Source organism: Manis pentadactyla, chromosome 7 (genome assembly GCF_030020395.1).
Source record: "Manis pentadactyla isolate mManPen7 chromosome 7, mManPen7.hap1, whole genome shotgun sequence".
Classification (NCBI taxonomy): domain Eukaryota; kingdom Metazoa; phylum Chordata; class Mammalia; order Pholidota; family Manidae; genus Manis; species Manis pentadactyla.
The window spans coordinates 137,816,910-137,839,848 of record NC_080025.1 but is presented as its reverse complement, the minus strand read 5'-3'; the positions used below and the strand labels follow the sequence as shown (position 1 = coordinate 137,839,848).

The window sequence follows — 22,939 nt, the reverse complement described above, 5'->3', positions numbered from 1 at the left end:
TGCCAGCTCTCCTCGGCCGATGGCCGCATCACTGCAGTCTCTGTCTCCGTGGTCAGATGCCTGTCTCCTCTTCTGTGTCGAATCCCGCTCTGCCTCCCTCTAACGAGGATATATGTGATTGCATTAAGACCCACCTGGATAACCTGGGATAATCTCCCCTCTCAAGACCCTTAACTAAATCGCATCTGTGAAGTACATTTTGCCATGTAAGGCAACATTTATAGGTTTCAGGGATGCAGAGGCAGGTATCTTTTGGTGAGGGAGGAGGTCCTCTTCAGCCTACCTAACAATACTAAATGTTTTGCTGTCCTCTCAGTGGACAGAGCTAGGAAATACAGGCATGCAGGCCACCCCATTACCCACATGTCTGTATTTATGTCTGTATCTACCTATACATTCAAGTAAACATGACTTCAGACTGCTATCCCCAAAGGGATATTCTTGTGTCCTATAAATGTTACTGAGCTTTGCTCTGGGGCTCAATTAAATTACTTAGAAACAATTTGTTCCTTTGGGGTCTTGCTTTTAAATTGTACCAGATGGGCCCCAACCACATTTAGTTTGGGGTGGATTTTGCTTTAGTACTAAGGCTGAAATCGTCTGAGAATTCTGATTGCCCCATGAACTGTCAAGTTTCCCATTCTGGCTGGGAGAGGGTATTACTCCCAGCCTGCTGTGAGCCCTGGGCATTGGTTCCTCTAACCTCTTTGGGAGGTTCTGTCTGCAAGCTCAGCGAGCTTCCTCTTCCGTGTGCTGACTTGAAGGCTGCCGAAGAGTCACGGGACACTCCATGCAGCTCTCTGAATTCTCCATGGGCAGCTCCCCTCGCCGGCTCCCTGCCCTGTGGAAGCTGGCTACTGCCACCTTATATTTCCAACTCTGCCTGGTTTTCCATCCTGGGCCGCGTCCTGACTGCCTCCAGCAGGTGAGGTCGGATGGCCACAGGGCCCAGGCTGGTTGTTTGCTGTCTCTTGGGGATCACCACCTCTCATTGCCTCACTTATAATGTCTTGGAAACTTGAGTTTAGCTGTTTGCTTCAACCGATTCACATGGGAGGTTGAATCAGGTTCCTACTTCTCCGTCTGTTTTGGAAGCAGAAGGCTACTCATGAGCCATCTGGAAACTCCCCAAGAGTTTCAACGATTAGAGACCCTTCTGTCGGGGTCTGAGCACACAGCTGCCATTCCACACGAGGAGGACAAATTGTATTCCACACACATTTGAGACACAGTCCCAAATTTCCATTTCTCACCGTTAACTTTTCCCTTTGATCCATCATTTAAAGTCCTGACCAAACATACAGTTTCCTAACTGCATTTCTGGGTCTTTGGGCTGTAACACTTTTGGTCTATGACGTCTATGACCATTTTGATGCTCCAGGGCTAACACAGGAGAGGTAATTTCAGCCCTAGTTTTGTCTCTAGCATCTGGGCCTTAAAACCTTAGCTTTAACTGCAGGGCCTGTACCTGGTCTGAAGCCTCATAGATTGTTACAGTCTTAGCTCTTCCTTATTACTGTGCCTATAAGCTTTCTATTTTTCCTTCTAACTGGTGAATTTTTTTCTCTTTTTAGATTACCTGTATATTGAGTTAATAAACAAATCTTGGAGGTGAGGGCTATTCAAATTTAAGAAGAAAAACAGACCAAGGCAGGGATAATCATCATCTTGCTGCTCTTCCCCTATTCTTCTTAAATGACCGATGATACATTTTACAATTTTCTCCTTCCTTGTACACACATATGAAAGTGTGTATGAGCTTAAATAGGGACTTCTAAAATCTCATTTTTCTTAAATAATCTTATATGCTATGCATCGTTCTGCAAATTTTCTCTCCCTTGACAGTTTATCTCAATCATCCCTACAAGTGAATAAATAAATACACCTATTTGGTTTTCTTTTGACTTCTCTGTGCTGGTGATGTGAAGCATAGTACATATTCATGAGGTCAGATCATACATTCTAGGAACATACATTTATTTTTGAGCTTTTCTAGTTATCAAAAATTTAACTAGGATTGATGGATGAAACTGACAAACTCAATAAAAAACAACAAATTCTCCTAATAGAAGTATAAAGAGAGCCTATGTTTAGATGGCCTCTCAGGTCTCAAGACACTGTAATACTGCTTGATAAGAGTAGGGAATTTTGGGGTTCTCTGTGCCACTAAAGAGGCAGACAGCAGACACCATTTAAGAATTTTGAGGAATGTCAGGAACCAACCTCCCCTTGCCTTCCTGCCAAAACTTTTCTTGTGTGACACTTCATTATCTTCTGTTTTTGCCTTCCCCAGAGACGGGTAGATCACCAAGCCCACATCGTTGTGCTGATAGGGGAGGCAACCGCAAAGACTGCTGGGGACGGCGGGGGCTGGAGCCAGAGGGGAAGCTGGGGTTTCTGCACAGGGAGGGCGTGGCTCTGCAGCGCTGTGCCCACACTGCTGGCGCACAGGTACACGGCGGAGTCCCCGGGTTCTGCAGGCTGGATCTTCAGGGTGGAGAGTGACCCACTGGGCATCTCAGCTGAGAATCGGTCCTTGGGCATCCCTGTCTTATCGATAGGTTCTTGACTGCGGAAGTAAATCAGGAACTGCAGTCCCTGCATGGAGGTCTGTCTGTACCAGAAAAGGGCAGTGTGGCCAGGAATTGGCTCACATCTCAGAGTTACTGCTTGTCCTGTCTTTGTCACCTCATGCCTCGGTGTCTGGGTGACCCCAGCATCTGTGGGGAAGGAGACAGAATAAGGAACAAATGAAATCATAACTGGGAATGTCCAAAAATGCAGGTATTTTATTTCTGGGGACTCACCTACTCCCAGGAGACAAAGGGTCAGACAGCTGAGGAGTCTGGTGGCCATGGTAGGCCACCAGGAGGAGGCGTCACCTGGCTGAGGCTCTTGTGAGCATGAACAGAAGGGTGCGTGTTCTAGCCCCTCTTGTCTCCACAAGGCGGAGAGTGGCCTGGCAGTGACACTGCTCTCTGTCACTGCTCATGGGACCTCCTTCCAACTGTGAGCATTACTCCTCTAAGCTGATGGGCTAGAGGACATCATAACTATTCCGGGACGGGGTTGGCTTGCTCACAGGCTCCACCACCTTCATCCACCCCAGTGCTTCTGCCATGCTCATTATGAGGGGGCCTAAATGGAAGCCCTGGAAAGGGACAGGATTTTGAAGATTTTCTTCATCTTGTGCTGCGTGACCCCCCACCCCCACTCCAACACGGACACAGCCCTCAGGACAGGGCCTCTTGTATTGCTGCTCCTCTACCATGAAAGGGGTCCCAATTCACTTCTCTGTGGCAAAGCTTAAAACTGTGCTGATCCTTCAGGCACTGGTGTGGGCTGTGCAGTGATAAATGGAAGCTTTAACTTTCTGTGAGGATCCACAAGAAACACTCACCAGTTAATTCTAATCTTTTTTTTTTCTGGTATAATATATATTTATTGAATAAATGACATGTTCCTTGGTCTTTTCATGAAACACATCCCCAGCTTTCCCAACCACCTCAAAAGGATGTGATTTTTTTTTTCAAGATAATTACATTTTTTTTTGGTATTGTGAATGTACAATTACTTGAACAATATTATGGTTATAGACTCCCCCTATTATCAAGTACCCCCACATACCCCATTACACTCACTGTCCATCAGTGTAGTAAGATGCTATAGAATCATTACTTGTCTTCTCTCTGTTATATTGCCTTTCCCATGTCCCCCCCACCGCTACATTATGTCTGCTAATAGTAATGTCCCTTTTCCCCCCTTATCACTCCCTTCCCACTGATCCTCCCCAGTCCCTTTCCCTTTGGTAACTGTTAATCCATTCTTGAGTTCTGTGATTCTGCTGCTGTTTTGTTCCTTCAGTTTCTTCTTTGTTCTTATACTCCACAGATGAGAGAAATCATCTGATACTTGTCTTTCTCTGCCTGGTTTATTTCACTGAGCAAAATACCCTCTAGCTCCATCCATGTTGTTGCAAATGGTAGGATTTGTTTTCTTCTTATGGCCGAATAATATTCCATTGTGTATATGTACCACATCTTCTTTATCCATTCATCTACTGATGGACACTTAGGTTGCTTCCATTTCTTGGCTATTGTAAATAGTGCTGCAATAAACATAGGGGTGCATATGTCTTTTTCAAACTGGGCTGCTGCATTCTTAGGGTAAATTCCTAGGAGTGGAATTCCTGGGTCAAATGGTATTTCTATTTTGAGCTTTTTGAGGAACCTCCATACTGCTTTCCACAGTGGTTGAACTAATTTACATTCCCACCAGCGGTGTAGGAGGGTTCCCCTTTCTCCACATCCTCACCAACATTTGTTGTTGTTTGTTTTTAGGATAGTGACCATCCTAACTGGTGTGAGGTGGTATCTCATTGTGCTTTTAATTTGCATTTCTCTGATGATTAGCGATGTGAAACATCTTTTCATGTGCCTGTTGGCCAACTGAATTTCTTCTTTGGATAAGTGTCTTTTCATCTTCTCTGCCCATTTTTTAATTGGCTTATTTGCTTTTTGTTTGTTGAGGTGCATGAGCTCTTTATATAATTGGGATGTTAACCCTTTATCGGATCTGTCATTTATGAATATATTCTCCCATACTCTAGGATGTCACTTTGTTCTATTGATGGTGTCCTTTGCTGTACAGAAGCTTTTCAGCTTGATATAGTCCCATTTGTTCATTTTTGCTTTTGTTTCCCTTGCCTGGGGAGATATGTTCATGAAGAAGTTGCTCATGTTTATGTTGAAGAGATTTTTGCCTATGTTTTTTTCTAAGAGTTTTATGGTTTCATGCATTCAGGTCTTTGATCCATTTTGAGTTTGCTTTTGTGTATGGGGTTAGACAATAATCCCATTTCACTCTCTTACATGTAGCTGTCCAGTTTTGCCAACACCGGCTGTAATTCTAATCTTCTTATTCCTAGCAAAGCTCTAAAAGTCCTTCTGTGATTAACACCTGACTCTCTCCCTCTACTGAGGCATCCAATATCCACAAATTAACTCTTTCTGGTGGGGGGCATGAAAACCTGAAAAGTGACCTGGTTCTCGGGATAGTAATAACATTTCTGCCCATAGAGAAGCTGGAACACCTTAGCTCCGTGTCTTTGCTGTTGGCACAGAGAAACATTGTTCCAGCTTCCCAAACAGGGAGAGGTCAAGATGAGAGACAGAAAGATGTGGCCAGCTACCCAGAAGCTCCGACAGTGGATCTCCCTCTAGAGAATCAGCAGTGCTCACTCTCTGGCCCGGCGCTTACCTGCTCCCAGTTGACATCCTGCAGCCCGTGGGGGAAGGAGGCTGAGAGGGACGCAGGGCTCAGGGAGCACAAAAGTAAGAGAGACACGTGGGAAGTACTCTGAGTCGGGCACAGAGTTCCAGGATGGGGACTTCCCTACTTGTGTCCAGGATTTATCTCCTCCTGGATGCAAAGGTCATCAAACAGAGACGTCGTGAGCATAAAGCAGTTCAGCCCGTGGGTGGGCCAGCTCCTTCCTCGGTGCTCTGATGGAAGTGGAGAGGAAAATCAGAAGTCAGGTCACTCTCGGCCCTGGTAACCTTTTCTGGTGATGTTAGTGCATTTGTGGACTTCTGAGGCTTCAGGGCTCCTCTGCCATAGAGCACAGGCTGTCCTCCTCAGGGCATGGCCTTAAAAGCCGCCCCACAGCAGTAGGATGGGACCAGGTTGGGTTTAGGTGGACGCCCAGCCCCATAGCTTCTTTGGTGTCCGTGATACAGCAGCTGCTTTGTGTCCCCTCTATCCGGCCCACCGTTTAATCCAGCCAGCTCTGTCCCCCACATCCTGTACGGGCTCAGGGACACCCTTGAGAGCACAGACAGATGGCCTGGGGCTCATTTCCTAAGTCTTTCCAGTAATGTAGCAGAGAGCTGGCTCAATGATCTGTAATAACTTCAGAACAGCAAGAGTCTCTTTCCTTGCAAGGCCACTTCTTGGACCAGGAAGGGCTTCCGTTATTATGCAGTCACAGAGGTGTACTAGCCCTGCCCTCGGTCCCAGTGAGTATGGGAGGGTTGAGGGCCAGGATCCTGCTCAGCTGGAACAGTGGCCATGATCTTTGCAATATACCTATGACCCACTAAACACACCTTTCTCTGTGCTAAGGAGAATCAGGTTGGAGGGTGGAGGGCAGAGAGAACCATGCGTGCTGTTTTACTTATCCATTTGCATGCTTTTCCCACAACACACACGAGAACTATTTTAATTTGGACTGAATGGCGCTAATGTTGTGTGTATTGGTGGCCCCTTTATGTGGCAACTATCCCAGGCTTGCCTGCAATCCATGCTTGTTATTGGTCTTAACCCATTTGCAAAGGAATAGAAGTCTTTGGGTCCAATCCTTCTCTCTCCAATACTTGCTCAGTGTCCACAAGTCAGGCTCATGACTCAGGGACGAAGCCCAACTTCTCTCTAAGCCCCACTGTCAGGCAGCAATCTCAGCTCTTCCCAGCAGCCACAGTCTTAGTGGAACCACTGTGCCTGCTGGTGGCCAATCACTAGACCCTGGTGGGCAGGGTCGCTAGAAACAGGCCCCAAGTGAACCATGCTGGGTGACATGCATCCAGCGATGAAGGCGAGCTATAATTGTTGGTGTTTTAGGGGTTTAAAAATAACCGGATTCTAAAATTGACAACACGAGATACTGAAGTCAGATAAACTGAAATCCAAAAGGTGCGTCGGTGCTGGTAAAGGTGGAACTGAAAGGTGCAGCCACGTGGGCTAGCTGGCATCCCCCCGAAATGAATGTCCATCTGCACTGATGACCCTTTTCCTGAGCAGCCAGGCTTCCCTACTGCAGAGAGTCTGCTCACTAATTTTACTGTAATCCTAAGGCAGGCAAGAAAGCATCTTGACCACAGGCCAAGACAGAAGACAGAGTAGGAGGGTACGATCTGGGCCTGCCCAGTTCCCTTCTCCCAAAGTCATTCATCAGGTAATTCAGTTGTGCCACAGAAAAGAGTGAGCGAAAGGGAGATGGGCCAGGAGCAGCCAGGGAACCACGCCCACGAAAGACAGTGAGGAATAAATGTTGGTCCTCTGTTTCTCAGGATGGGCGCTCTCTCCCCGCCGTGTACTCAACCATTAGCTTTGATCAGCAAGAGACGAGCCACCTGTGAGGCCAGCCCTGCACCCCCCACCCCCCCACGTCAGTGCCGCTGCTCCGTCAGATGGACGCGTGCAGCCACAGCGGGGCAAGTCGGTTGGGCCTCAGAGGATGTGAAATGGTTCCTAACAGCGTGGTAATTAAATAACTCCATGGCCACACTGGCTGAAAGACTGAGAAGTGGCTTTCCATTCTCCTTTTCCTCCCCAGTCTGGCCCACCATGTTTCCCAATATGACAAAAAAGAGGATTAATGGCACAATTAAATGACATCACAATGAACTACCGATGATAAAATGCCAACACCCAGAGCTGCCCTGAATTTGAAATTGTACTACTTCCACTTGCAAATGCCTTGTAAAGGCCCAGGAAAGACCAAACTCAGTCGTTTTTGTTTTTTTGTTTTTTCTCATTAACTCATTCTGTTTTCTCCAATCTGGAATGTGCCAGGCCTTGAATAGTATTTATTTCCATTACAGCTTTTTACTGCCATAAGAATGATACAAATTCTAATCATTTTATTTTCCTCTGCTATTACCTAATGCTTTAAGAAAGATTAAGTTGAATTTCCAAAAGTTTAAAATGCTCTTAAAATTCATCCTGTCCTTCTCAAACACAGTGTTAGCAATAATCACCAGAATTGAAGACCTTTAATTTTATGTTTGTATCCTGGCCCAAGTCATTTATCTTTCTGATATATTCTTCTAGATTTATTCTCTGTGATCTTCCCTAGTAAGACACTGTTAATTTCATATCTAAACAAGCACTATTACATCTTCAGTTTCCTCTGTTGAGCAAGTCCATCTACAAGGCATTCTCATTGTTTCGCTTGCCTCCCTTTTAATGGACCCCATTTTCCTAAGTTTTTCCTAAGACACCTAACTTAATAAATATATTTGTAATATATTTAGAATGTATTTATATGTTTTATATTTAATAGGCATGCCCTTTCAAAGCATAAGCTATAGCTGATGCTCATGTAATAATTTGAGCATTTTCAATTGCTCTGTCCAGGCATCCCCTGTCAGACCGTCCAGACTATAACCCACCCTTCATACGGGTATGATTTTGAAAGCCATTCTAGTGGTTCTAGTGCACCCTCTGAGATCCTGCATTTTTCTCTCTTAGGCTTCTTTGGACCGGTCATCTCGCCTGCCTTAGTAACAGCTAAGAAAACATTCCCCTCTTTTCTAATAACTCCTCTGAGAGCACTTGGACCCACATGCTTTTCCTCTTTGCTTTAAGTCTCTATTTCCTGTTCTTAAGGACCTCCTTTTCTCATGAGAATACTAAAGTGTTCTAAGACTTTAGCACTTCCAAGGAAATCTTTCTTTCCTCCAGTTTAGTGAGTCTGTATTTCTTATTTTGTGTGTGATGGTTTGTAAATAGCCAAGAAGAATCTGATCCCAAATTGCTTGTGTTGGAATCCCCGTTTCACCATTTATTAGCTATATGATTTTTGGAAAATTACATAGACTTTTTTCTCCTTTAGTTTCTCCTTCTATAAAATGGAGTACTAAACTGAATGTGCTCAGCTTTTGTGTAATACCCAACACATAGTAAGAACCATATAAGAACCTCCTAACTGTAAATATTCTTCCTTTGTTCCTAGCTTGATGGCAAAAGGAAGAATGACTTCAAACCACTGTGATGTTTCATCATCTTCTTAGCACATTAAATTCCCTATGACATATTGTTTCAGGCACAAGTGTTCTTTTAATTGACCTCTAAGCCTTTGTCAATGATTATATTGATTGATTTTGGATCTTCACATGCATATGACTTAATTTCTCTCTCCTTGAGGGCCCTCCTCATTATTTTTTTTTCAAGAGAGGCTCTGGCTAATTATGCTTACTATCACATACAATAAATTACTTCTGCCTGGGAACTCACCTGTTACTGATAGTTCACTCTCTCCTCATTGTCTGAAAGACTCAGTATCACACCTGATCTTGTATTTTTTATCCCTTACCAGTGAATGGGAAGGTCATCAACCAGGATCTCAAAGACATGCAGACCAGAGTAGCTGCCATTTAAGAGCTCTCTGTGTAGTGGAGAGCCAGAGCCTGCAGCTGTGCCATTCAAAACACATATTCTGCACTCGAAATGAGGGGCAGGGATGGGACTAGGTCTCTGTCACTAACCCCCAATAAATCTGTTGCATGCTATTAATATGTAAACTGAATAATCTAATGGGAAGATTAAAAGGACATGTCCTTACATGTGAAGCAATTAGATCTCTATTACACTTGGGGGGAAGGACTGTTGTTGAATTTCTATGGCCAAGAATGGCCAAGGATTGGTGAATTTGCCTCAGTAAAAACTACCACATCTGGGAGTGACTCGGGGACACCAGAAAGTTTCATAAGATTTAACACATGAGCAGGAAATGCAGAGATCATGGTGTGTTTGACCCCTAAAACAGTAAGTACATCTCTAATTACTTTTTTGAACAGATTTCAGTATTTAGCCACTTAGTTTTAGATTATTTAAATAGAAAAAATATAGCAAATGAAGTTAAGCCCCTCTTTCCATCCCTCCCTGGTCCTTTTTTCCCCTCTGTAATGTAACCATTGTGCCAAGGTTGCTGAGTCTATTTTCCTCTTTTGCTTTTACACTTACTACATATGGATTTCATTTAAAACGACAATCAAACTAAATGGCTCTATGTGTTGAAAGCTTGTAAGTGCTTTTCATGGCTTACTTTATTTTTTAAAAATACCATGAGGCATTTATAATCATTATTCCTGTTTCAAAGATGAGAAAGTTGAAATGACAGATGAGGTCATTTTGCCCATGGTGACATGTTTAGTGGACGTACAGATGGTCCGCGTGATGATGGAGTCGCCACAGACGATGACAGGATTGGCAGGCGGGACGAGAGGTGACTGGGGAGGAGAGCGCTGGTGGGAAGCAGCGAGCAGGACGATGAAGGGTGGTACACTCGTGCCGGCTGCGGAAAGGAGCCGGGTATAAAGCAGGGAGGGGGCCTCAGAAGCGCATTATGTCTCTTGGTATAAACACGGTAGAAACTGAATTTCATCCTTCACTGTCTCCAGCTTGAAAGTTGGGACCCCTGAATGGCAAAAACTAGGCTAATGACACACAGAATCCGGTTCTATGGCAGAACTCGTGGAAACCTGAATCGCCTCGTTCACTCCAAATACAGCGTCTTTTGCAGCTGCTGCCAAAGGTAATTAGGGCTGAGAAGGGATCAGAGCATAAAATAAGACCATAGAAGAGAGTGATATAACCATTCAGAATGGATTTCAGGTGTTATGTGGAAATCTCCAGCATAAATTAGAAGTAGAGTGTAGGTTTGAGTGTTAAGGGTGTATGATAAGGGAGGAAAGAGGACAAAGTAAAACTGGCCAGGTTTGCACGCTTCCCGATATCCCAGTGTGGAGTTTGTATGAGTGTCCCAGCAGGCAGCTGCAGAGACTCAGCATCATGCCGGCAGTCCCCACACGCCTGGCCTCTGTCGTCCCTTCTCAGTCAGGCCTGGGCACTTTCTGGGCAGGACACAGACATGTAAATCCCAAGATTCCAGGAGTGGGGACTTAGATCTCATGCATTAAACTGTCTACTTTATCCATGTTTGAGACACTGTTTGAGTGTAATGAAAAAGCTCCACGTAAATATGAAGTTACATTAACATTCTAAAGAAATGTCCATAATCAGAATAAAGAGGTTTCTATTACAATCAGGAAAACATGTCCAGTGAAATTCTGTGAAATGCTTAGAGTTACAAAAGAAGGCAGAGGACTGAGTGATTCTGAAGCCATAGCCATTCTCCTGCCATTCGGTGAGCATGGTAAATGCAGGAAGGTGGGGACACCGCCAGTGTGGGTAAGGTTTATCCTACAAGCATGCTGAGCTTTGAGCACACAGTTTGTGAGGAATCCCTGAAACCCATTTCCTACATTCTTTCTTACTCAAGATTTCCTATGTTGATATTTTATCATTTTTCTGACCTGGTCACGCCTGAAACCCACCCATTTGTGGTAAAGGAAGAGCAGAGAAAACCTTTCCTCAGAATGGCTGGGGGTGAGGCCAGAGGGGAAGCTGGGGTTTCTGCACAGGGAGGGCGTGGCTCTGCAGCGCTGTGCCCACACTGCTGGCGCACAGGTACACGGCGGAGTCCCCGGGTTCTGCAGGCTGGATCTTCAGGGTGGAGAGTGACCCACTGGGCATCTCAGCTGAGAATCGGTCCTTGGGCATCCCTGTCTTATCGATAGGTTCTCGATTGCTAAAGTAAATCAGGAACTGCAGTCCCTGCATGGAGGTCTGTCTGTACCAGAAAAGGGCGGCATGGCCAGGAATTGGCTCACATCTCAGAGTTACTGCTTGTCCTGTCTTTGTCACCCTGTGCCTGGGTGTCTGGGAGACTCCAGCATCTTTGGACTCTGTAGAAAGGGACCGAATTTAAAGACAGAGTAAGAAAAATTTTGGAGTCACAATAGGGAGACCCAGAATGAGGATGCTAAATATTCTGGGGACTCACCTATCCCCAGGAATAAAAGGATCCCGCAGCAGAGAGCCAGACTGCCCATGGCGGGGCAGGGCAGATGTGGGCCATTCGAGACCGGGGCCCGCATGAGCATGAGCAGAGAAGTGCGTTTGGAGACATTTTATCCCCACAAGATGTGTCTGTCAGTGACATCACTCAATGACTATGTCCCACCGCCCCCAACTCCAGGAGTGCCCTCTGGAGGAGGAGGTTGCATCCCTGGCAGGGAAATCGGGCAGACTGAGCTCTGTTATAATTGATCTGAGATACAGATTTACACAAGTGAGGAGGGTCCCTGCAGCTTTGCGTTGGTATTATCGATTCATAATGCCTTCTCTATATTGTCTCTTACCTAGTTTGTCAAGTATTTCCGTTTGGCCCTCAAACTCCAAGTAGTTAAAGATGAATTTGTCATTTCACTGCAAGCCAGCCTGCCTGTGAGCTCTCACTCTTCTCCCTGGTGCTAGTGCTTCTGGTCATAGCACACCCAGCATCGTCCATCAGGCAGGTAGCTTCTGGGCTCTGAGCTCTCCAGGAAAAGCAAGAACTATCAGCTGCGTGGCAAGGGCTTCCAGGGCCAACTGATGCCCTGGGAGCTGTTTCAATTTGAAAACTCATTTGCAGAAAGACCTCTTTGAGATTACTTAACCTTGAGCTCTTTTTCCAAGCCCCTAGCCGAGATTCCACTTTTCTCTATCCCCACCATGAGATAAGCAGAGGGTCTTATTGTTCTTGAGGATTTACAAATAAAAATCTCTAGAGTTGGGGTAAATCTTATTCTTACCCCTAGAAAAGCTGACTGTTTTAAAACTGATTGCACTTGGCCTTGGCCCTGTACACGGGGCCAGATGCCACACACGCATTCCTTTCACAGAGTGGTTATGGAGAGCTGAGAAAAGCCTCTGTTCATTGGGCTGGCCAACTCTGTGATTTGCTAGCCAGCAAGGACGGGCTCAAGCCCATAGTCTGGGGCCAGCACAGAGACACAGTGCTGAGTCCCCCGAACCTGAGGAGCACAGGCCAGTTTTAAAGAGCAAGTGGCTTACAGGCTGAACTGTGTTACCCGAGGCACCCTTTTCCCTTGTGAGGTCTGTCCCCTTGGTTTCTGTTGGATCCAAAACGTAAAACTGTGGCCATTATTCTGTTTTCAAAAAGATCATTGGTGGCCCCTTCCCTGTAGGTGCCTAGGCATCATGGGCAGAATGATGGCCCCCCCAAAGATGCCATGTCTGACCCCGGAATTGTGGACATGTTACATAACAAGGGGAAATTAAGGTTCCAAATGGCTGCTAATCAGTGGACCTTAATATAGGGGGAGTGTCCTGCATTTTCCAGATGGGTCCCGCCGTGTGGGAGAAAGAGGAGGAGGAGTCAGAAGCAGAGGGACGCAATGGGCGAAAAAAACCCGTCACCGCTGACTTGAAAGAGGGGAGGGGCCATGAGTCGCGGCATGCTGGTGGCCTCGAGGGGCTGAAAACCCAAGGACACCCATGCGCACCGGAGCCCCTACAAGGAACCCAGCCCTGCTGACACCTTCATTGTAACGCCGTTAGAGCCAGGCTGGACTTCTGACCTTCACGGCTGGAAGATAATACATTTTGTACTGTTTTAAGCCACACAATGCATGGTAATTTGTTAGAGCAGCAATAGGAATCAAATCGGTTACAGTAGGTATGAGGCTCATGGTGAAAAACGCAGTGGGTAGACACAAGATGCAGTGGGGAAACTGAGGCACCATCACATAGAAAGAACTTGAAATCAGGGCAAGGGAAGCCCAGGCACAAAACTTATCTCTGCCCAGACCTCATCTGCTTCCAAAGGACACATGGGAATCTGGAGTGAACGGCAAAGGCAAACTCCTTGGGGCCATCTTCCCGCCAAGGGCAGAAGCTCTCGGGAGGAAATCCTGTTGTTCTGGTCCACGCAGTCCCTGCCTGATAAGTGGATTCCGCTCCTGAAGTGACTGTGATCGTCCTCCCTGTGGCCAGGGTCCCTCAGCTGTGGCCCAGGCCTGCTCCCTGCTCCGCCCTCTAGGGCACCGCAGTGCAGGTGGCCTGGTGGGGCTGGGTTGGGTCAGGCTCGCTAGGTCCCCTCTGACACTCAAACTGCGTCTCAGCTTTTCCCAGGCCAGAACGCTCAAGCTGCGCCGCCCCAGCTCCTGTCATGCAAACCCAGAGGGATGCCCCCTGCAGACACACTGCCATTCGGAGTGCAATTCCGAGCAAAACTCACCTCCGCAGCACTGAGGGACAGAGGTTTGGTGTCTAGGTCCTTCATTCTCAGCCTCATCATTCAAGACGTCCTAAATGCAGCTGCCTAAATACAAACCCAACCCCACGGTTTCCCTTAATCTCTTTCGGGGAGCTTGCTCAGCTCCTCCACAGGCTCTGGATGACGACGAGGCCATAGTGCCTCCTGGTGGCCAGAGAAGGAACAGCGCAGATGTGAGAAGCTGCAGAAAACCAACAAAAATAGCTCCACAAAGATCTCAGATGTGAAAATTATCAGACTCTGAAGCAACTATGTTTCCCATGTTTAAAGAGATGAAAGACAATCTTGTAAAATGTTATTGGGGAAGTAGTAACTGTAAATTACAACGGCAGATTGGAAGGAGAACCAAATAAGCATTCTGGCAAGGAGATCGTGGACAGTTGTGTTCATCAACGACCTAGGTTTTTGTCAGACAAGTAAATTGGGTGGAGATACGGACAGAGGAGCTGAGGAGATCTGCAGTGAGTCAATGAGCACAGATTATGACTTGCAGTCTCTGGGACAAGAGAGGAAGTGAAGCGGGCAGGGGCTTCCCTTCGCAGCAAGCAGCAACCTCTCAAATAGCTGCAACCAACGCTTCAGGCTGATTACTAGTATTAGCTTAGAGAATCCAGGCAGAAGCTCAAGAAGAGGGTATGGACCTCAACATAGCATGTTAACTGGGGTGTTAATCAGAGGGAATGATTGGATCAGGGGCAACTGGCTGCTTCAGAAGTTCTTACTAAGGAATATTTTAGGGAACTATTTTAGCGCAGACATGGAATATCCTCAGCAGCCTCGGAACTGGCTGGTTCAAGCCTAGTTGTGCTGAGCTGTGCTGGTCACACTGAAGAGTCAGACCACTCTGGGGAAAGAATTAGCTTTGAGCTAAGATTTGGGATTGGTTGTCATGATGTCCATTTGTGTGACTTCCTTGGAAATTGGAAAAGGACTGAATGTAAAAGCTGAACTTATCATTAACAACATCATTATTATCAACCCATTTCTACAAAAGCAGAGAAAAACATTTTCCAAACACATATTACGTGTTGAGACTTTGATTCAGGAAACTTCCTGAGTAAAGGCAGAGAAGAAGGTGGGGAACAAAAGATGTCAATTCAAATCATTTAGGCGGTGATAACAGCCACAGAGTTTATTGTATATGTTTTGTGACTGCATATTTTTCTAGGAGAACAACCATACTCAACCCTGACGGCTGAGCATGTGATAAGTTACTTTCCACCCTGGGTCCTTGAGCTGTCCAAGAAGTGCTTCTAATACGAATCGTCATGTTCAAACAATGGAATAAGGGAAAGGCCCTGTCTAGAGCTGCTGTGAGCTGCCTAGAATTGAATGTTTTGTGCACAGGAAGGAAATACCTCTGCAGTGCTGTGGTTGAACTGCTGGCACAGAAATACACAGCGGAGTCTCCCGCTCAGCAGGCTGGTTCTTGAGAGGAGAGTCTCTTCCTTTGGGTCTCTCTGCAGAAAAGCGATTCTTAGGCAACTGTGAATTATCAAATACAGCCTCATCCTCAAAGTGAATCAGAAGCTCCGGGCCCCGTTACAGGGCCTGGCGATACCAGTAAAGGCTACCATGGCCAGAAATAGGATCACACCACAAAGCCACAGCTCGTCTGTTTTCTGTGATCTTATGTCTAGAGGACTGGGTGACTCCACCTTCTGTGAGTTCTGTTGGGGAAGAAGATAGAATTTGAAAATGGAGAAAGGAAGAGATTGGAATAATCACTAGAAAGGTAAGATGCAAAGATCTTAGTGTTCTTAGGATTCACCTGCCCCCAGGAGACACAGGGTCACCCAGCGGAGGCGCCTAGTGCCCATGGCTGGGTCAGGACAAAGATGGGGGTTCACCAGGTCAGGATCCTTGTGAGCATGAGCAGAGGAGGAGGGAAGTCCCTTTGTCCCCACAAGACAGTTCCTGTAGTGACATCACTGTATCTGCAAACGCCCGCAGTCTTAGGAACCAATTGTTATAAATTACAACATACCTAGATGCTTGACACATTCAGAGACTGTGTGTAAGTTCATCCCAGTGTCTTCACTCATGGCTCCAGGGCCTGAGTGAGTGGACGCCCCACTATGTCTCCACGGCCGCAGCCCCACCCTCTACTCTCTGCTGGATGTTTCCACTGGGATATGTCAAAGGCAACGCAAATCTGAAATGTCAATTAAAGACCTCCTTGTGTATCTGTAACTATCTTTCTCTTTGGACACTTCTCTCTCAAGAGGTTCCCCGTTCTCCCAGTCACATGAGTTCAGACAGGGTAGGAGCTGGGGTAATCGTCCCAGAAGCTTTATCCTAGAAGCACATTGAACTAACGACACGCTCAGAGGTCAAGGCATCAAATGATGCCCTGAGCACAGATTTGAGTTGGAAGCTTTCATTCTGTCTGAAGGTCAAGGACAGTTTCCTCTTTTCTTTCCCCACCTCCGTGATGCATCGCATACCACAGTTTGTCTCCACGCTGCCTGCATGCTGGGTCGTCGGTGTAATATGTCAGGTCTTCCCTGGGAGCAGTGGAAAACTCCCTTATCCCTAAACATACCAGAGTGGACATGGTAACAATAAATACAAAACTGAACAGAGCTCTGGCATCTTAAAAAACTTACACTTCCAGCTTAACTTGCATTTCAGCACTGGATTTTTTCATGGCGCAACATTAGTTATAAACATACTTGTTTTCATTGTCTGAGAGGTATGGTAGGAACAGTTATTAGAGGATTGGAAAATATCCCTCTGAGAGTTGGTATGAAAAGATAAACCAAGGAAATGTGTTTCCAGAGAAATGGAAACAGTACCTCCATGTGTTCAGAGATATTCCAGCAAGTCTCAAAAACCTAGGGCTTACATGTCAAGGTTACCAAGTAAAATTGTGACTCCGTTCACGTGTTTAGTGGTAATTCGCATCTACTCTTCAGTGAACTGCCTAGATTAAATATTACCATCTTTATTGTGTTGTCTTTTTCTTATTAAGTAATGAGAATTCTTTATTCCTTCTGACACCAACTCTACTAGACAAGGTCAACTGAAGACGCAAGGCAGCCGGGAGCAGAGACGATGGGAGCCAAGGTTTGTGTCCTAAGTTGGAGAGCAGGGGAGGAGGGAGGACAGAGCAGATGAAGGAGGCACCGAAGCCCACAGGGGGTGAGAGGAAAGGGGGGGCTTTGACATTATCAAAGGAATCTTCATGTATCTTAATAAAGACGCATTTTCCTTTCTGCAAGCAGAGAGTCCCGCAGACAAGGGAAGCATGTTGGGTGACCTCCGTCCGGCTGAGACTGGTGCAGGGGCAGACTTGGGCGCCGAGGGCATATTGCCCCCTGCTGTGAGGCGCGTGGCGGCAGGAGCCCTGTGAGCGCCGGAGGCTGGGCTTCCTAGGGTCTGGAGCAGGCATCGCCACGCAGGGCAACCTCAGTCTTTCTAACAACCCTTTATGTGTGGGGAGCAGGCTGTTGTGCAGCGCTGTGGAGTCACTGCAGGCACAGAAGTACACAGATGTCTGGGAGCGGGTAGGGGACTCCAGAGTGAGGAGGAAATCCTCTGTATTTAATCTAGAGACGTCGTACCCATCAGGGACTTCTCCTTTCTCAGTGTTGTTAATGCCATATGAATAATGGATCAGCCTCAGCCAGTGGCCTAGGTCTTGTCGATACCAGTACATATAGTCATAGTTCTCAGTCTGGTGACATCTCAGAACCACTCTGTGTCCTGTCCCTGTGACCTTGTATCTTGGGCTTTGGGTGACTCCAGCATCCACATGCCCTGTAACAGAGCGACAGAGACAGGTGTTGTCACCCCCAACAGGAAGGCTTGCGCTGAAGTCTTGGGGCTCCCAGGGAAGAGAGCCCACCTGTACTCACCTGCCCACAGGAGACAAAAAGCCACACAGAAGAAGAGCCTTGTGACCATTTCAGGTCCAGGGCAGAACCTCATGTCTCCCAGTTCTGTTTTGGAGAAGTTGAACTTGGGCTCAGTAACTGTGATGTCACTGCCTTTGACAAATGTTTGAGCTGCAGAGCTGACCTGCCCCACCCCTTCCCCACAGAACAAATCAGTAATATGTACGAAGTTGAATGGGAAGGATCAGCACAGGAAGGATTTGCAAGCCTGTTTTTAAAAGAAATCTTGTAAGTATACGTGATTTCTGCCTGCAGTTTAGAAAGTAAATTTGTTCCTCTATGAAAAATGATACAATTCCTTATTTATCTGTTGTTACAACTTTTCATAGCGTTTCTGTAGACTAGGAAATCTTCTCCTGGCAGTCCTTATACTTTTGTGACTTCAAAATACCTTAGCAGTTTTTCTCTTTGCCTCTCTGGATAATTGGATGTCAGTCCACAGTGATCTTCTCGTTTAAAAGAACCACCTGAAGTCCAGAAAGTCTTCAAAGTCTGAAGGTCAGGGTCAGTGGAACTGGAAGAATTGTTTTACTTTTCTCACAGTTCACCAACTGATGGGAGCTCTGCCATCCACGCTCAGGGGGAGGCTCCCTCCCTTTGTTTTGGAGAAAGCCACGGAGCCCTGGACCATGTCAGCCCTGTGGCTATGCTTCCTGTGAAGAAGCGAGGAGGCTCATCAGCATTGTGGACGAGACAGCCACTCAGAGAACAGAGAACACGTGCCTGATGCCTCCAGGGTCGCAGGAAAAAGTCCCATCTCATCCAGGAGTTCTTAACACCTACCAAATAGGGAAATGCTGATTTAGTGCAAAACTTATAGCTTGTCATTATCTGCACACTCTTATTTCATGTATAGGTCGTATCTCAGAGTGAGGCTTCCATATTTCTGTGACTACATATCTAATGTAACCTTGATGGGTAATTCCTACAATCACATGATAGTGAGAAAGGATGTAGAATCGGAAATCAGAGACAAGGAGGAGGCTGAGGTAACCCTACGTGGAAAGGCTTGTGGCTGGGGCCTGGCAGACCCCGAAGGGCTCTCCCATCTGTGCCCAGGACTTGCTTAGTCCCAGGAGACCAAGAGTCACACAGCACAGGAGTTTGCTCTCTGTGGCTGGGTCACTGCCAAAAAGGGGAGTTTTTCAGCGAGGACTCACATTCTTTGGGGTAGTGTACATAGAATTCTAGAGATGTGATGATTGTTCTCATAATGAAGTATGATCTACCCATATTAGTATTCTCAACAATACCCTAATTTCATTAGGGAGATAAGCATGTACCTGGAATATATGCTTTTTAACTCATTTTTAAATTAGTGAGTTACTGAGCCACACATTTGGTGTTGCTGAGAACACCTGCCTCCTCTTGAAGCTGTGTTTGGGGTTGGTGTTGTTCGCTGGTAGTGGTGTTTCCCAGCGGCCGGAGCACTGCCCCCACGTGGTAAGCAGGGCAGGGCAGACTGGCCGTGAGGCCGGTGAGGCCTAGCTTCCAGCCTTCTCATTTGCACAGGACTTTTCCAAGACTTCAAAATTTTTTTAAATTCTCTTTTTCAAAGAGCACCCTAATCTTTAGTAAGGCTTAGGTCCCAGAAAATATGCATCTACTCTGCACCTGCATTTAATAAGTACTTGTTGAATGAATGGAGAAAGGAGTGAATGATCATATGAGTCCAGGCAGGTTTACTTCTGAAAGCGCAACCCTCGTCTATCCAGCTACAAATAGGTCCAGAGCTTGACGGGAGTCAGGACCCATGTGAGTCTGCTGGGAATTCAAAATAAACCAAAATGAACTGAGAAAAGATTTGCTTATATGTGTTATTAGGAGACTTTTTGAATGAAGGGATGGCAGCATGGGTGAGAGATAAATGGCAGTGTCTTCCAAAGGCACGGGTCTTCTGATGGCCACTTGATTCTGTTGCTGGCCGGGAGCAGCGAGAATGAAGCAGGAAGGGCAAAAACAGGATAATGGTGTCATTCTGAGGCTGTGCTGAGGCAGCGGGAAGTGGGTCCCACAGGCACCTTCTGTGAAGCACAGAGAATGCCTTCCTGAATTGTCCCCCTACATGCAGATCCAGAACTACCATCCCCTGGTTTCTGTCCCACCCAGAACATGAGCATCCTTTCATCTTTGGCTGCCCTTGGGTTCAGGCCAAGTGGGGTTCTCTGACTTCCCAGAAGGCCTGGGGGCAGACAGCAAGGGACTCCCAGGACACATGCCAGCACCAGGTGGATGGACCCAGATGTGCTCACAACTGTCCAGTGCAGTTAAGACTGAAATCAGAGATAGGCCAGGATGGGATGGAAGGCACTGGAGGCTTCAGCATGGTGGCGTCCCTTCAAATGAAACCGTCTCTTCTTAGGATTGTTTGTATGCTTGTCAATGGCTCTGAAGCCCCAGCTTTCTGGGAGCACCACACCTTCCTGCATATCAGACTTACTATCAAACAGGAAGTGCTGTCATGAGTCCCATTTTCATTTTCCCTTAAGATGCAGCTCTTTGTAGTTTATTTCACATAGAAACTGTATTTGTATTTTCCATGACTTTGTGTCTGGAACATAGGTGAGTCAGGCAAAAGAACTCCTGGCTTGCCTTTGGTCCCAGAATTGCACATAGTTAATAATTGTGCTAGACTAGACATTAAATAGAAACTAAGATTTCTTGAGCCTACACTTTGTAGTAAGCAATTTGTCTTATTATTATTATTTTGCATAAAGTCTCTGCAAGGCATGTACTATTGGTCTCAGTTTTCAAATGAGAAAACTCTGCCAAATATTTTCCAAGTCACCTAAGGCAGGTCAGAAAATAAATGGGCAGAGGTTTCCAAAGTCGGAATTCTTTTCTCTTCGTCATGTAGCCTCCCAGGTAGAAGATGTCCAAATGATTTATGTCAGAGCCAGTGTTTCTGAATGGAATTTTGGGGTTAATGATGTGCCCTCTACCAGAATGCAGATGGATGGAGCAATTTAAAGCATGCGTAGAAGACACAACCTGTGTTTGAACTCCTATACCAGCAGAGTCTCTCTCCTTAGCAAATTATCTGAAGTCTCTAACAATCGTTTTATTCACGATTGTGGATACATTGTTTCATCTCACATGGTTCTTAAGGAAATGAATTGAAATCATGTATTTAAGCAGGTAGCACAGAGAAAATGAGCAAAAAAGAAGGGAATTTTCTATAATTTCACGTCAAAGGAGTAGAATTACAATGGCCCGTGTCCACCAGCAGACTTGTACATATCGCCTGTAAATGGCTGTCACCGTACATTTAACAGCTGTGACTCCCGGCTCTTTTCTGCCATCACTGACCTGGGCAGAAGTAGCAATTTCAGCTTTTCTGATTGAAAGGGGTGAACCTGAGAGCAGGCTGCAGCCTTTGGCGACCCTCCCTCCTCCAGCCCATCCGAAGGTTTAGGAGCACTGAGTCCTTGTATGAACTCCCTTTTACTTGAAATTCCTAGTTTCCCTGGCTGAACCTTTGATAGACTGGAAATCCCCCAAGCGATGTGGCTCCTGTATTAGGGGGATACCAAGGCCCCACTCTGTAGGCAACTGTAACAGGACGAACGCACACTCTCTGGCTTGAAGCTCTGTGTCCTAGAAGTTGGCAGGCAATAAGCTACAGTAGCCACGCATCGTGATGTGTGACCGCCCCACCTGAGCTCAGCCGGTCCTGAAATGGCAGAGACGGTGCTCTGCTACACGTCATTGACCGGGGCCCAGGAAACGCGGTGGCTGGCGTTTTAGGGGAATGCTGATTTGGGGGCATTGAGATGTACACTTTAAATAGGAAATATCTGGAAAGTCCACGAGCTATAGCTTCCTGTCCATAATATGGTATTTGAGATCTACCTCATCCAAAGTACGAATGTCTATCTTGCAATAAATCACGTGATGCACACCTGTGCTCTGGCACAGTGTAGGAGCGCTGGCCCTCGGTTAGGAGCTCTGAGAATATTCTGTGAATCTGCAGCCCCAGTGTTGAGGAGCACTCGAGCTGAGCCCAGCGGGGCAAGGGAGGACGTTAGAAGAGAACTAGAAGCCTCCGTGGAACTTGGCTAAGGCCTTCTCCCTCTCGGTCTGACACCCTCCGCTGGGTCAGGAAGGTTTGCATACAGAAAGCCAGTCACTCTGCAGGGCTGTGCTCCTGCTGCTGGCGCAGAGATACGAGGCTGAGTCCCCAGGCTCCAAGTCTCTCAGGTCCAGCTCAGAGCTGTAGTCACTGAGCTGCTGGCCTGAGAAGCGATTGGGGAGGTTTCCTTTGCTTCTCTGCATCCTTTCATAATACTCCACGAGCAACTGGGGGCCCTGCCCCCGAGCCTGCTGGTACCACAGCACAACTGTTGTGTCCGGAGATGGGAGAGCATTTCAGAGTGGCCTTGCCCAGCCTGCCTTTGATTAGGTATCCTGGGGACTGGGTGACTCCAACATCCACCGCACCTGTGGAGGAAGACGACAGAAGCTGGGGACCTAGCACAGCCACGGGGCTGATACTCCAGCAGCAGTCAGCAGCTCTGGGTTCAAGGGACAGGCCACCTGAGCCCAGGACTCACCTGCCCCCAGGAGACAGAGGGCCACACAGCAGAGGAGCTGGGTGCTGCCTGCCGACTCAGGCAGGACGAGGCTGGGCATCTTCCTGCTCGGGGCTCTGGTCTCTGGGGAGAGAGGAAAGATGCTCGGCTCCTCTCATTCCTCTGTTTGGAGGGTTTGCCTGCGACATCATAGTTCTGATGTCAGTGTCCTCGTAGACTCCCGCAGGCAGGCTCAGCAGACCCAGGCCTCCCCCATTCTGCCCACTGAGCTGGTGAAGGGGGCTGTGCTGAGCCCGCTGGGTGGGCTAAGGGCCAGGTGGCCGCCCCCACCACTTCCCTCTTTTCCTTAGAGCAGGCCTCCCTTCTCTACACCTGCCTGGGACTATCTAGGCTGCCCCACAGAAGTCTCATCCCTCTCTCCACCAAATGCAGGCCCCAAGAGAGGCCTTTACTCCACACGAGGCCAAGTTCATGGCTTCCCATTGTGACAAACTCACCAGCAGATCAGTTAATGTGAGAAGTCTATGATCAACCCTTCCATATGAAGCACCAACTGAGTCACCAAGTAGTCTCCTGCCAGGACCGAGCCTAGACTGTCGCTTAAC

At 47.0% G+C, this 22,939-nt stretch overlaps 1 protein-coding gene and 2 gene segments (V, D, J or C); all 3 read right to left on the bottom strand.

The window, feature by feature from the left end:
• Positions 1 to 2,304: 2,304 nt before the first annotated feature.
• LOC118932604 (T cell receptor beta variable 12-5-like) lies at positions 2,305 to 2,974 on the bottom strand. The segment is given in 2 exon segments: positions 2,305 to 2,720; positions 2,808 to 2,974. Coding segments are annotated over 2 exon segments (465 nt in total).
• A 2,252-nt stretch (positions 2,975 to 5,226) lies between these two features.
• LOC130684353 (uncharacterized) lies at positions 5,227 to 17,879 on the bottom strand. Its single transcript, XM_057504984.1, has 5 exons — positions 17,764 to 17,879; positions 16,960 to 17,665; positions 11,238 to 11,413; positions 9,944 to 10,075; positions 5,227 to 5,300 (listed from the first exon to the last, which is right to left on the bottom strand). Exons 1-5 carry the CDS (start codon positions 17,834 to 17,836, stop codon positions 5,227 to 5,229), a joined length of 1,161 nt encoding a protein of 386 aa, XP_057360967.1. The 5' UTR covers positions 17,837 to 17,879.
• Positions 17,880 to 20,757: 2,878 nt separating this feature from the next.
• LOC118932557 (T cell receptor beta variable 5-5-like) lies at positions 20,758 to 22,565 on the bottom strand. The segment is given in 2 exon segments: positions 20,758 to 22,242; positions 22,356 to 22,565. Coding segments are annotated over 2 exon segments (421 nt in total).
• Between the last annotated feature and the right edge of the window lie 374 nt (positions 22,566 to 22,939).